This window comes from Gymnogyps californianus, chromosome Z (assembly GCF_018139145.2).
Source record: "Gymnogyps californianus isolate 813 chromosome Z, ASM1813914v2, whole genome shotgun sequence".
Classification (NCBI taxonomy): domain Eukaryota; kingdom Metazoa; phylum Chordata; class Aves; order Accipitriformes; family Cathartidae; genus Gymnogyps; species Gymnogyps californianus.
Window position 1 is genome coordinate 63,360,515 of NC_059500.1, and position 13,894 is coordinate 63,374,408.

The 13,894-nt window shown below is 35.2% G+C and overlaps 1 protein-coding gene across 2 annotated transcripts in view; it reads left to right on the plus strand.

Moving 5' to 3' along the window:
• The window catches only part of PDE4D (phosphodiesterase 4D), a 406,899-nt gene that overhangs the window by 44,538 nt on the left and 348,467 nt on the right, over positions 1–13,894 (plus strand). Inside the window, exon 1 of one of the 2 annotated variants that reach the window (XM_050912861.1) lies at positions 5,855–6,137. The exons of the other annotated variant lie outside the window; for it this stretch is intronic. Within the exon in view, the coding sequence (XP_050768818.1) occupies positions 5,869–6,137 (269 nt within the window). The 5' untranslated portion in view covers positions 5,855–5,868. Of the gene's footprint in view, positions 1–5,854; positions 6,138–13,894 lie in introns of those variants that run through there. 2 annotated transcript variants of the gene reach the window in all.

Below are 13,894 nucleotides of genomic sequence, written 5' to 3' on the forward strand. Positions count from 1 at the left end.
TTAGCAAATTATTTTGAAAGTATAAGTCTAAGTATTTTCTCTGACATTTGCATTAAATACTGCTGAAGTCCTTGTGCATGGATTGCAAAATCTTCCTCTTTTTTTCTTAGAATGGACCCTGGCCATATTGTAATACATAGCTGTTGTATCTACTTGTCCTCTTTATTGTCATATACCGAGTGTTCTCTTATCTCTGTTGTTTCTGCCATGCACAGAGAAGAGAACAAAAATCCAGCAGCTCATTTGGGGGATATTCGGGGGAAAAAAATTCATTTTATTAGGAACTTCTCAGGAATTTTAAGTGACAGCAAGTGTTTTGTTGATGGTCCTATACATACCATACCCAACTTTGGGTGTACCACAAGCTGTTCTTACTTTATTCTGTTCTCCTTCTGAAAATTTACTTCTAAATGTATGTCTATCTGACTATTATTTGGAAAGTTGACCTGATTCGGTCTTTTAATGCCATTTAAGCTATGAGGTACCATTGTTCCATTAGGATATTATTGAAAATTTACTTAGATCAAATAAGCAGAGTAAACACAGCAGCCTGCAATTTCCTTGGAATATTTAGAATTGCACGTGTTTTCCGTACCTTTGTCTATTAGAGATTTTTACCTATCAGAGGATGCCTGCCATTTCTATGCTAAGTGCAACCAATCCTCTTTTTAGTCACCTGTTGCAGCTCCATGGTACCTACGGTCTCCCCAGCAGGCCATGCATGTAACTGCTAGGAAAATGGTCTGATAAGTATTACCTTGCACTTGGCAAAGCCATAAATATCATATCAGCTCTTTGAGAATGTGGCAATTGGCAGATATTAAAATAGCACTGTGAACTTTGCTGGTACATAACATTTTATTAAGACTTCCTATCACCTATTAATTTCCTCTTTTATCCTTATTTTCTTCCTTGAACTTCTATGCTCCTCAATTCATGCATTAACCTTTCTTTCCAAATAAGAATCATATTATCATCCCAGATTATTATTTTCTACCTTATCTAGAATTAGAATTTTCCTCACTCACACCATACCCTCAGTATTCTGTTATTTGCTTCAGGAAACTAAACCATGGCACGCATTCTTCACAACCACCTCTGACTCTGTCTTCTTTTGTCTCCACTTCTTCTGCACCATTCTCAGGTGCTCTAGCACCTCAGCATGCTCTGACCTTACAGCTGGTCCTGCTTTGAGCAGGAGAGTGGACTTGATCACCTGAGGTCATTACCAACCTGAATTCTTCTATGATCCTGTGATACTGATCTGCTTGCTTGCAACGAAGCAACACGTTGGAGGGTTGTTCTTTTGCTTGCATTCCTGTGTGTCTGGAATTCTCTACTTGGTCCCAAGTAAGATATTTTAATAACTTTTCCTCTTCATATTTTATGTGAAAGAGTTCTTTTGCTCCTTGTGAGTGACTGAATTTATGCTCTAATAAGAAAAATTCTGTTAAAGGTAATTTAAAAAAGCTGCAATTACATAATATATTTTATATGTTGATTAGTAGTTATAATATTAAAGTAACTTTATCATACTCTGTGTTCAAAGTAGTTGTAACACAGAAATTACTTTTTAATCCTTATTTAGTCTCTTTTATGTGAGATCAAATACATGTTTAATCTTGCACAATATTACCTGCAGAACCTATTAGCTTATTCTCTTCTGTATGCTGTAGCTCTTTCTAGTCTTCATGATTAACAGAAATGTGAGCACTTTAAGCCTGTAATAAATAAGTACATTTATCATAAGGAACATATTTCATAAGAAAGTTTATGAAAAGTACAAGAATTGAATGCTTAATTTCATTTTTTAGTATCTTTAAGTGGTCAGTGGAAGAGAATAGAAGCTACTGGCACTTCTAGATTTTTGTAACACTGAATTTCTGTTATAAGGAGATTCTAGTTCTCTGCTTTTGTCCTGAGCCTTATGATGATTTAGTTAAATGTATAGCAGGCAGAATTAAATCTATCTTGATATAACTTTTACCTATGCAGCTGTGACTAAGCAAAACCTGCAAAATTAGATTTAACTGTGAGGGCCTTAAATTTGAACATTTAATCAGAAAGTGAATCAGATGCCCTGAGGACATACAACATGGACATGCTTAAAGCACTGTCAGTATTACCTTTTGGAAACGTGATATGTATCAGCTCTCAAATGTTCTTGTTTCAAAAGCAGCAGTAAATATCTTTTTTGGTGGAATTTCACAGACCACTTTCAGTGATCTCATTTCACTGGCAGGACTAGGGAAGAGCCCAGAAAATTAACTCATTGGAAAAAAAATGATTTAAAAATACTTTTTTTGTAATCTTGATTAAGAACCCTACAGCAATTTTTGGAATTGTACCCTATGCTTTCTTAATGTGTATGAAAAACACATACTGTGGTTTTTACCTGAAGAAGTTTTTCAAAGGAGTGGCAGACAATGTTTTCCAGATTTAATAATAATTGTGCTGATCTTTGTAGGAAAATTAGATATGTCTTTATTAAAACACAGTCAAGTAGGGCTGTTCCTTAATTAATCAGAATCTTTATAGAAAAAAATAATTGTACTTTGCTGTCTTTTTTTAATGTGTAGCTAGACATGTTAAACTGGAAATGATAATTTTTACTTACGGAATGGTTTTCTTTCAAGGCTTTATTGTAGCACCTGGGTAGGCTACCTCATGCTACTGCCCTTTTTCTGCCTTGTCTTCTCCCCAGTCCTGACTGTAAGATAAGCATTTTGTCTAACTCACATAGTGGTGATTTGATATTGCTGCAAGTTAGACCTCTGCTTTTTATTACAGTGAAGGCTGTTCATGTTTCTAGTCTATAATAAAATCAGTCCAAAGGCTTTCATTTAATTTCATGAGCATGCTTGAGAGTTTTCATAGTACATATACGTGCTGGGCACTACATAGATTAGCTCAACAGGTTCTTAAATCATTTATATTGTGAGACTGTTTATAGTAATTAAAATTATTGCTCTGTGGTTCTGAGCATGTGAAGATCTCAGTACTCCCAGACTTTTTTTTTTTTGGACGAAGAGGCAGGAATATGTCAAAATAAGGTATCTGGGGGAATGGAACATCTACATTCAGAAATTTAACCCATTAACCTAGTAAGAAAAAGCATTTTAGTTAGCTATTCATGCAAATGGTGCTACTTCATAATGTCTGAGTTCACTTTTCCGGTTAAAAGGCCTTAACCTGCTGTTCTATACACATTACATATTACCTCTTTGAATATATGGCAAACCCACTCAATACCCATAATGCAAGGTGTCAAGCTACTGGTCCTTGTTGACTTAGTTCTAATATTTTTAAGAACAAGGGTAATAAAACTGCTGATCTGTGGACTAATACTTTCCTCTTCTATAGTTATCTTTGTAACATGGTGCAATGTAAAGCATGATCCCGGGCCTGCTGTAATAAATGTTAATGGTCTTATTGACGTCATTGATTCATTGATCTCCAACGGGTCGGTTTGCCTAGTTTTATAAAGCCACTGCAGCTATCTGAAGGCCATGCTTTGGAATAGACGTCAGATGGCAGTATTTCATAGCATAAAAGAACATAGCTCTCATTATACAGACTGCATTTTTAAAAAAAAAATTATTGGACTCATATGGAATTGCTAGTGTTTTTTACTAAATAAGAAAGAATAATAGACTAATAGAGAGGTTGTATGTTTGTTCTTCATAGATGTAAAATAAACTTTTTCATCTATTATGAATTTATTTTATCTGCTCGTTGTAGACCAGTGCTGTGTGTACTACTCTTCCAATCGAAAATGAGTGGAAGCAGTTACTGCATTAGTTAAGAGTTAGTTATGATTTAATCCAATTCTTTTTCTGTCTGTGGATTAACACTTCATTTCCAGTTTAAATTTTGTTCTTAATAAAACATAGTTTAAAATTTTGTTTTTGTAGTTTTAATAATATCTGGGCTTTATTCTGTATTTTGTCAGTATTAGTTTTTACATAGTGATTAAATCCGGTAGAAAATTTTAGCAAAATACACAAAAATATAACACACAGTGATTTCTGCATTCTTTGGTGCTGTTCAATATTGAGTTAAATTTGTAAATACGTTGTTATCAAATTTCACATATGACGCAGTACAGTTAAACTTGTCTACATAATGGGGCTGACACCTGATAGCAATGTCATTCTTAACGTAAAATGACCTTTCAGTTGCTGTTCTGCTCTACTTCTGTCAGCATCATGATGTTCTCTTTATAATCCTCATCAGGAATTGTGGCTTCGGTGTTAAGTACAAAGGTGATTCCTCTCCATTGTGACAGAATGCTGCTTTTGCAGGATTTCTGATTTTGCCATAAGGCAGGAAGCAGTATTTGCCTTTCACACCTGGTCATGTAATTGTGGTCAAACAGTCTTCACCCCATTGAAGGCCTGGACACTGTGTGTGCTTCAAAAGGAAATTCTTATTCACAAAGGAAAGCTGGATTGTAAGACAAAGTAAAAGACGAAAAATATATTGCACCAATGAAAATGACATGTAACCAATGTTCTGACATCAAAAAGAAATCTCTCACAAAATGGTGATGGTTTGTTCCTGTAGGATGAACAGGAGGTACGGTTATAACTGAAAAGATTGTTGTTGTTGTTGCTGTAAAAATGAATGTACTAAGCTTAAGCAAATATTAGCCTACCACTAGTTATTACAGATCTTTGTCTGCTATCAGTGAGTTATGAACAAAATTGAACATGTTTATAAAAATTTTGTCCTTCAGAATAGAAGTGAGTTATTTTAATTAAAAATGAAAAAAAAAAATCTCAGGATTGATTGACAAAGGTTTTGTTGGATCAGAAAACTGCACCAATATCTGGTTTGCATAATGCCATGCAAAAAAGATATTCTAAGAATGAAATTTAATGGCAGTATGTATTGACCAAATAAATGCAAGTACTTTTGCCTTTTTATAATTTGGAAGTTCTCTTCTAATATCTTTTGATAGTTTATTTCCCCACCAGCTGTGAATAGAAAGAAGGCACTTAGTTCAAATACTGGTCATGATATGATGATATACTGAATTAAGAACATCTCATTAAACAGATACTAGTAGCTGCCATAGTCTGATTTTAGTTTGTGTGCAGATCTTAAACGTTTGTTTTGTTTTTCTGGAAAATGTAAGGTAGCAAGTATTAGCCTTTCCTAAATGCATTTGAAAACTGGTGGTGATAAACTGACTTGGGGGGTGGGGAGGGAGAAGGCAGAATCTAAACCCTTTTACATTATTTAATTGTAGCATTTGCTAGTTAGCTTAAGAGGTAAAGGTTTGTAATCTTGATTTGTAAGTGGGGACTACAAAGATAAATACTGTAGATCCAGGGAAAAACAGAAGTAGTTATTCAGCAGTCCCCCTTCCTTTCAGCCTCCCTGAAGGTTCAGGAATAAGCACACGGAAAGAATAACCAAACAAAATGAGCACACATCTGATGTTTAAGCCCTCCTCCAGCACTTTTTATGTACATAACCAGAAGTCACTCAAGCAGCTGCAGCACATTAGTTCCAATAGTTTAACAGGCAGCTTTACAGCTCTAACAAAGGCTGTGCTAAAGCAGTTTCTTCCTCCCATGCTCACTTGCTATGATAGCTAATAAGTGATCTTTGGCAGCAGGGCTGTGAGAGGAGTGGTAATGTTTAATAGGTTTCTGTGGAGGAGTTAGCTTGCTTTTTTCTTTGTAGATCATTATCTATAGAGAGACGCTGAGGGCAGGCGACACCATGTTGAAAACAGAATAGGCTGAACTGGAGTTGGAGCTCTGCACACTTCTTGGGAACTGATTTAGAAAGGAAATATTTTAAGCAGTTAAGCCAATATTTGATTCTATTATACCTTAACAAACTTACTTGGGAAACATGGCTCAGCAGACAAGTCCAGACACTTTGGCTGTTCCTGAAGTGGATAATACACGTTGTCAAAATCCATGGTTAAATGAAGATCTTGTGAAGACCCTGAGGGAAAACCTGTTGCAACATGAAAAGTCCAGGACATCTAGGAAATCTTCATCTGCTTCTCCCCAGCTGTCTCCAGTTATTTCTCCTCGAAACTCTCCAAGGCTTTTGCGCCGGATGCTTTTAAATAGCAACATACCAAAACAGCGGCGTTTCACTGTGGCACATACCTGGTAAGCACTGAGCAGGTTGTCATGAAATGTCAGATTAACTTTTTTTCATAGAGCGTTTATCTCCTCGATGTCAGTGCTTATATTTATTGGTTTGATCTCCATATGAATCCCTCTGGCTGAAAGAGACAGTTCTAATTTGTGGCTCAAGTTAATTTCAGACGTGAAGTTTAAAATAGTAATTTACATAAAGTAAGAAAACACATAATAGCTGGAAACAAAAGCTACTTTATTTCCTCTTATTTCTTAGGTAATAATCCCTTTCTTCCCCTCCCCCAGAAACAAAAACTGGAGTCTTAAGAAGGAAAAGTACTTTATCTCATTCTGTGCTGTTCAGGCCAGAGTGAGTAGGCAATTTTGTTCTTTATTGTATCTTTTAAATAGATTTTATTTATTTATTTATTTATTGGCAATTGATGACCCCTCTACCCCTAAGCAGAATAGCATAAGTTTGTTTATCTTCTAACAGTGCTCAAATTAAGAAGGACATGATAGAGAAAAATGGTGGGAATAGATATTGTATATGAAACAGTGATTTTTATTAACGCAGTTGCTAGAATAAACAGAGGAAAGATAGAAAAGGAACCCCTTGTTAAATGATTCACTGGTACTACTTTTTTGGTAACTCAGCCATTTCTTAGACATGTGTTTGTGATAAAATCTATGAAAGACATTCATTTTGTTGCATCCATCTTCTGTAAAACAGCAGCATAATTTCATTAATTTATTTTTTTTTAAATGTTATATACGAGATTATTGCAACTCAATAATACATTCCTGTTTGCTTTGATGGTCCTGAGGTCTTGATGTGTTCTGTGTTTTCTTGTGAGATTTTTTTCCCCCCATTATTTTTTAAATAAAAATCTAATATAAAGAAAGGAAGGCAATGAAATATGTTCAAAGAATATAAGTCATGCATTCTAAGCAGCAAAAGGATATGCTATTCAAGTTTACCTTCATTTGTCTGAAATTAGATTTACACCATAGCTATGTGACTGGTATGTGCATTGAACATTGTATACATGTGTGCCTAAATCTTTACTATGTATGTATTTGTGTAGCTAAAATACTCTGTTGATAAAATAATATTTTTACCCTTGAAAAGGATGAGGAAAAACAAGTGTGCCTTTATACTTTAAGAATACTTGTTTTGAAACCAGTGTACCTGGTAAGAAATTGCATGTGTAACAGAGAAAACTGAATGAAGTTAGGATATTTCATGTTCCTTTAACAGTTATGCATAAATCCCAACAATATTAAGGATCTCTAACTGCTGGTCTGCATTAAATAATTTATAAAATGGTCTATACATAAGAACATGCAGGATAGGAAAAAATAATTCAGGCAGAGCTGTTTTACATTGTAAGATGACAATAAAGAATTTGTGAAAGTGTAAACTTTCACAAAGAAGGAAATTATCATGTGTGATTATGTGTGTGTTATGACAGTTATTGTAGACAGTTTAAGATGACAGAGAAAGGAAGGGTATTAAAAGGGACAGACATGAAGTGAACAAACAGGTTTGGGCAACAGGAAAGGGCAAAGGCTGGCATAGTATTAAAAAGTGGAATTTTGTTTAAATGCACTTCCTCTAGTGAGCTTCAGAAAGTTTTGAGTTTGCGTAGAGTGCCTTTTTCAGCATGACATAGAGTGTAGGGAATGCTTGGGTTTTTTCCAAATATGTGAAATACTAGGCCTGCAAAATACTGTTGTTAAACAATTCATAGTTATTTCTAAATGATTTGTAAGACTGGCCCATCTTAGGCCAGCCCTTTTTTTCCAGCAAGTGGAGAAGTAGAGAGTCAAGCAGAGATTTACAATAAATTACCTGAGAACCTGTAAAGAATAGTATTTCAGAAGTGAAGATGGAGGAGAAAACCACTATCTTAAGCAATAATGTATGTGATCAGACTTGCAAGCATATGAAGGGAAGCAGAAACACTACTGTGTGCTTACAAAATTTATTTGTTGCAAATCCAATCAAGTCTGTAGTTACTGGTATGTCTTCACTTGGTTATCTATTTAGAAAACTGAGATGCTGTGTGATAGACATGTGGTTTCTAGATGCTTTGGCTACATAGGCAGTATAGTGGTTTTAATTCCACATCCATATAATCCATTTTAGGCAGCTCATAGAAAAAAAGTGCTTTTGAAAATGGAGTAGTTGTAAGCTTACTCCAGAATGTTGTACTACGGAGGATCCATTCTGGTTTTAGTGCATATAGTTTGTTCCACCATAGTTATGACCTTCTCTGTAAGTGATCTAATATTCTTGTATTTCTAATTTAATTTGGTTTGTACTTTAAGAATAGTCGTTGAATTCGTGTATACATCTTTCTTGTTTAGTCCATTGTTCACACAGGCATTAAAAATTTTAATAATGTGATCTTATTCAAGCCACGAATAAGCTGGAAAGCCATTCTGACTTTGCAAAATACCACTAATTTTATAAATTTAGTATTATGTTTTTCTTATGATTAGAAGTTTATGTATATAGGTAGCACAAGAACTAAATGTGTAACACTAAAGGTATTGCTGTGTGTTGCAATGATGCCAAATATAGCCACCAGAGATCCAGTGCACCAAAACAACCCATTTAGATTGTACTGAACTCCTTGATTTCCAGGCTCTGAAATGGCATTCAGATACAGTCAAGAAGTGGGTGGCAGATTGATGGATTGTTCTGTTAACCCAGTTCTTCCCCCTTTCTTTCATAAGGCCCATAGCTCTCCCCCTGTAATGGCATGGGATGTAGACTGGTTGACATCAAAATGCATTTTCTTTATCTAGTGACTGTTATCCTTCCACATGAATAATTGTGTTATCATTTTTAGTCATATGGCAGGAATATTCAGTCCTGTAAGGACTGCATAGATGGCCTGGTTATGAACTGTCAAAATGCCTTCATTTTTTTGTTATGTGATGAGGTATACAGCCATAGGATGCGATGTTTGCACACATGTCCATTTACACAATGGCACGATGGTATATTATGCAAAAGGCATGTAACTACTTGTGATTAAAAAAGGTGATGTAGTGTGTATGCCTTTAAGACCTCTTTAAGAAGCTCTATGGTTCTTCTTTCTAGAAAAGTTGGACCATTGTGTCTTCTGAAAACCACACTTTGTATAAAAATTGTCATGAAAGTTGTACACAAACTGGGCCATTTACTAGGGAGTGCTTAAGAAAGTGATGGAACCATTTATTTACATCTGTTCTCTCTGTATCAGTTGTGTTCAGGAAGGCATGACTTAATAGGGTTTTTTTAAATTTGTTTTTAATAGGAGGTTTCCATGCACTATGTTCAGAAACGTGGTTATATAACTTGATTTTGCCTACAAGAGTGTAATGGAAAATTTGCCAGTATTTCTTTCAACTCAGAGTTCATCACTAGCCATTAACCTCAGACATTTTATGAGTCTTCTCCTTCCTTTTCTTCTTTATCCTTCCCCAGCTGTAACTCTGAACTCATTCTAACACTTGAAAGATAAACTACTGATTTTAGGATTTTAGAGAGGAAAAAATACAGCATTCAGAGTGAGTTGAAACAGAAGGTTTTAAGAGGTAGAGTTGCATGGGGTCTTCATTTTTGTTGGAAAAATTTCTGAATAACTTATAGATTCAGAGTGTTACAGCTAGTCTTGCCTATAACTGTGAAATTAAAAATAGTTAAGTTACCTTGAACTTTTAGCCTGGGTCACTCTCAGGCTATAGACAACATCAGTCTACAGTCTATAGGAAACAACTGTAGCAACTGAAAAGAAACAAGTGTTTCAAAGCTTCATGGCCAGGAATTCAAATATACTCTAGACAAAACCAATTCAAGTTCCTCAGAAATCTGCATTTTATTGTATTACTGTAAAAGTAACCATAATGCTTTAAGATCTGGCCAATATAGTGACGCAGCAGCACGTATTACAAATGGACATAGACAAGATAAATTAACTCTGGTATGTGCTTGACAAATCCAGTTTCTGGATTGTCTTGGTTGGCTTTTCGTATGGCTTTTCTAAGCTGCCTATTACTCCAGTGCAGTTTGGCAGGAGAGGTCATTAGGGTGGGATCATATGTGCTGGGATTTGTGAGAAGAGAGGGCCTTCGGTTACAGGGAATGAGACTGTCAGTTCTCCAGCTGTGTGAACAGCCAGTGTGTGTGAGACGTCCAAAGGTCTGTGGAAGGATGTTTAGATACTTTAAATCATACAGCTTTAGTTAACTCATGTGGGAAGTCAGCTTTCCTTTATTTTCCATGAAAAATTCCTTTCTGCAGAAAAGGGAGGAGAAGCAAGAAGCATAAATATTTGGAGCAGGATAGTAAGGTCAGTGCAACATAGCAACTAAATTGTATCTATTTAATTGGAAGTATGAAGTCATGGCATGCATGTGCTTGATTTTTTTGGCCTTTATTATTTGCTGCCTTAATGCTTCTCAGTGAACACAAAATGTGCAAACACTCATTTTTTCTCTGTTGTATATAACTTTGGACAGAATATTTGCTGCCTTTGTGATTTATTTGTGTGTGTTCAGATACAGCAAGTAGTGATATATGACTTTTTTTTATTATATAAACTGGGTTTGTTATTCATGGGTCCAGTGTCAGTCTTCCCCTTTGATATCTGTACCCTCTCCAGCTCTTCTGGGGTTCATTTAGTACTTTCTGATGTTCAAGGTTTTTATGTTTTTGCTCTTTAGGCTTTTTTTTTTTTTTTTAAATGCACCCCCAAACCTAACCATTTAATATGATTAGTGACTGTAAGAATACAAGTATGTGCTCAGTTATATAGAGTACTTTCATCTGAGTTCAGCCAGCCTTTGTCCCCACCCATAGTAAACAGTTTTACATTGACTTTGGCATTCAGATATGAAAACGATAGATGCCTTAGAAATAGTTTAGATAGATATGGGTAAGGTGTGCCATTTTAAGTTTCAGAAATGTAACTGACATAAGGGTACCGATAAACTCAGGTCTTTGTTTATTTTTATTGCACAATATCTTTTCATGCGCTTTTAGCACTAATTGCAAAAAACAACAAAACCTCAAGGGTTAGTTAGAGGCAGATTGCAGAAGAGCAACATATTTAACTTGATGTGGTGCTACACTGCCTGGTTCAGAGTATTTATGCTGAAACTACTAAACTATAGTGAAGCTATACCGAACTGAAACCATAGACTTTTTCTTACTACAATTTTCTTCCGATTTTCAAGATATATTTTCTTCAAAGATTTTTAATGCCTGTCTATGTTTTCCTCTCCTTCATTACTCAGTGCTTTTCAGGGAACTAAAGTAATTACAACTTGGTGTATGAAAAGCATTTCAAAAGGAAGATCCATCAAAGCAGAGTAGGATGATAACTATGCTAAGAACACAGGGAAGGATAGGTTTCATAGTCTCCATATTCTATGTATGTATATTCGATACTAACAGCTGAAATGTTCTAGAGAGTTGTGCAGACTATTTCAAACTTCTGTGGAAAAAAAATTGAGTGTTATGGAAGAATATTTCAAAGAGAAGCCAGATTGCAGCATATTTTCCCAATTTAATTAGATGCATGTACTCATGAGATTAAAGGCAGTGTTTAATCAGGTTACAGATGCAATATAACTTAATTAACAATAATATCCTTTTGGAACTATTAAAGTAAAATGTAAAGTTTAAGAAGAGAAGATAATTTGAATAAGATGAAGATAAGTTGCACATTTGCATATGTGACCTTATGTGTATCTGTTCAATTAAGAAAATATCTGAGTTTCTTCTACTACTTCCTTGCTTTTTCTCACATAAGTTTTATTCACACTTTCTAAATCAGCTGACCAAATATTACATAAGGTTTTAGTCAAGGTAACAACTGGCATATTACAGAGGACTCTCTTCCATTGGTTTTCAGACTTTTTAGAATGGGTTACCTTGCTCCTTTTCTGGAATAGTAGGTGATCCTCTCCACATACAATGTAAAGATAGTCATAATAGATGCATAAATCAATACCAGGAAATAATTTAATTCACAATATTGTCACAGAGACGTACTACAAATATGTAAGATAACCCAATCCACATATCCACTCTTTTCTTGAAATTCTGTTATGTAAAGAGGGGCATGCTTGTGTGGATGCTTGTATACAAATAGGCAACAGGCTTGCAAAGACAGTATGTGTATTTGATGGGGTCTGTGCACACATATGCATGGCTTAGTGGGGCAGAGGCAAGGAATGAGCTAGGGGAACGTGATGCTGTCTAGTATCTACAGAGTGGCTTGCAATAAACTGAGGATGCTGCACAATGGTGTTAACTACTGACAAGTTAATCTACCAGAGAGAAATAATACTGTTTCTCCACAGCTCAAACCTGAGGAGAGAGGAGGACAAAATTCATCTCCCCATAAAGAAGGAAGAGGCAAAGATGCATTCTCCCAAATAAGACTCATTTTAGAGCAGAGCTCCTGGTATCAGAAAGGAAACCCAAAACCACTTCAGAAAGATCAATGACCAATCAAAGACTAAATTCTAAGTCTTTATTGTACAGGGATAAATAACTGAGTAAGGAAGAACAATGTGAAGGAGAAAAACCAATAAATTTGGCTGGCTAGATTTGCTAGTACAAGAGTTGTCTTTTATAGCAGTACCTGTTGCATCTCTCCTTTTCTTCCAAAAAAAAAAGTATCTCAACTATTTTCATTGAGCCTTTCTCTCTTTTGGATGACCACCTTGCCTTGTAGATCCGATATTTCTTCATAAGTTTTAATAGCTGAAGTGCTTTGCCTGGGCCATGCTGTTATCTGTTCTGTTGTCTTTAATGGTGTGTTCTGTGTTGGACAGAATTTAGGAGAAATCCTAAATAATTTAGGAGAAGTGGAACTGAGTTCCTGTAGTTCTACTTTTGTTTAGTAGTTACTTAAAAGCAAAAACTGCTTTGCAAGAGTGCTTTTGCATCCACAAATTTTTATTTATCTTACTATAATTGTATTGCAAATTATTATGTGTGACTGCAAAGGTTTTAACTATTGTACCCTTCCAGTATGATAAATTCTCTGATTTCCTTAAGTATTGTTTTTAAGAATTTGCAAAAAGTTCCAGTAGTTTTTGTAGAATGTTTTTATTAGCTTACTGTGTAACATCTTGGGAAGCCTGTTAGACTGAGGCAGTCTTCCATGTTGCTTCTTGTTGGATCGCTGATAGCATTTTGCAAACTTGCTATGTTCATTTTCATTTTTCATGTGTATATTACTATTTTATTTGTGGTTTGCTAAAACAAGTTGTTTGTTCTTGCCCCAGCCCATGCAATCTTGTCTGTTTCTTCTGCAGTTTGACACATTTTCAATATTTTATGCAAGCTGAAATTGATATTGCATGGTAGCCTTTTCCTCCATTTTGAATCTCAAGACTCCACTGCACCTTGGCCTTAAATTACGGATTTCATAGGTATTGTATAGTTTAATATACATAACCTCAAATTTTCAAATGTGTTATAAAAGCTTCAGAAGTTTCTTTTCCTTTTTGATTTCTCATAGTAATTCAAATCTCTTAATAGATGTATTTCTTATGGGAATAGATATTCTCACAATTTCTTTAGCAACTAGCTGCCTTTTCCTTTCATACATTCTTGAAGAGCTTCATCTTCTTTGGGATTTGTAGGTATTACTCCATTTCTTTTTCCCCTTGTGATGTTTCTTCTGTATCTTATGAACTGTTCAGGGTTCTATACTTCTGTTTTATCTAGTACCAAGCATGATTTTTCCACTGGTGGTCCAGGAGAACACTGAGCT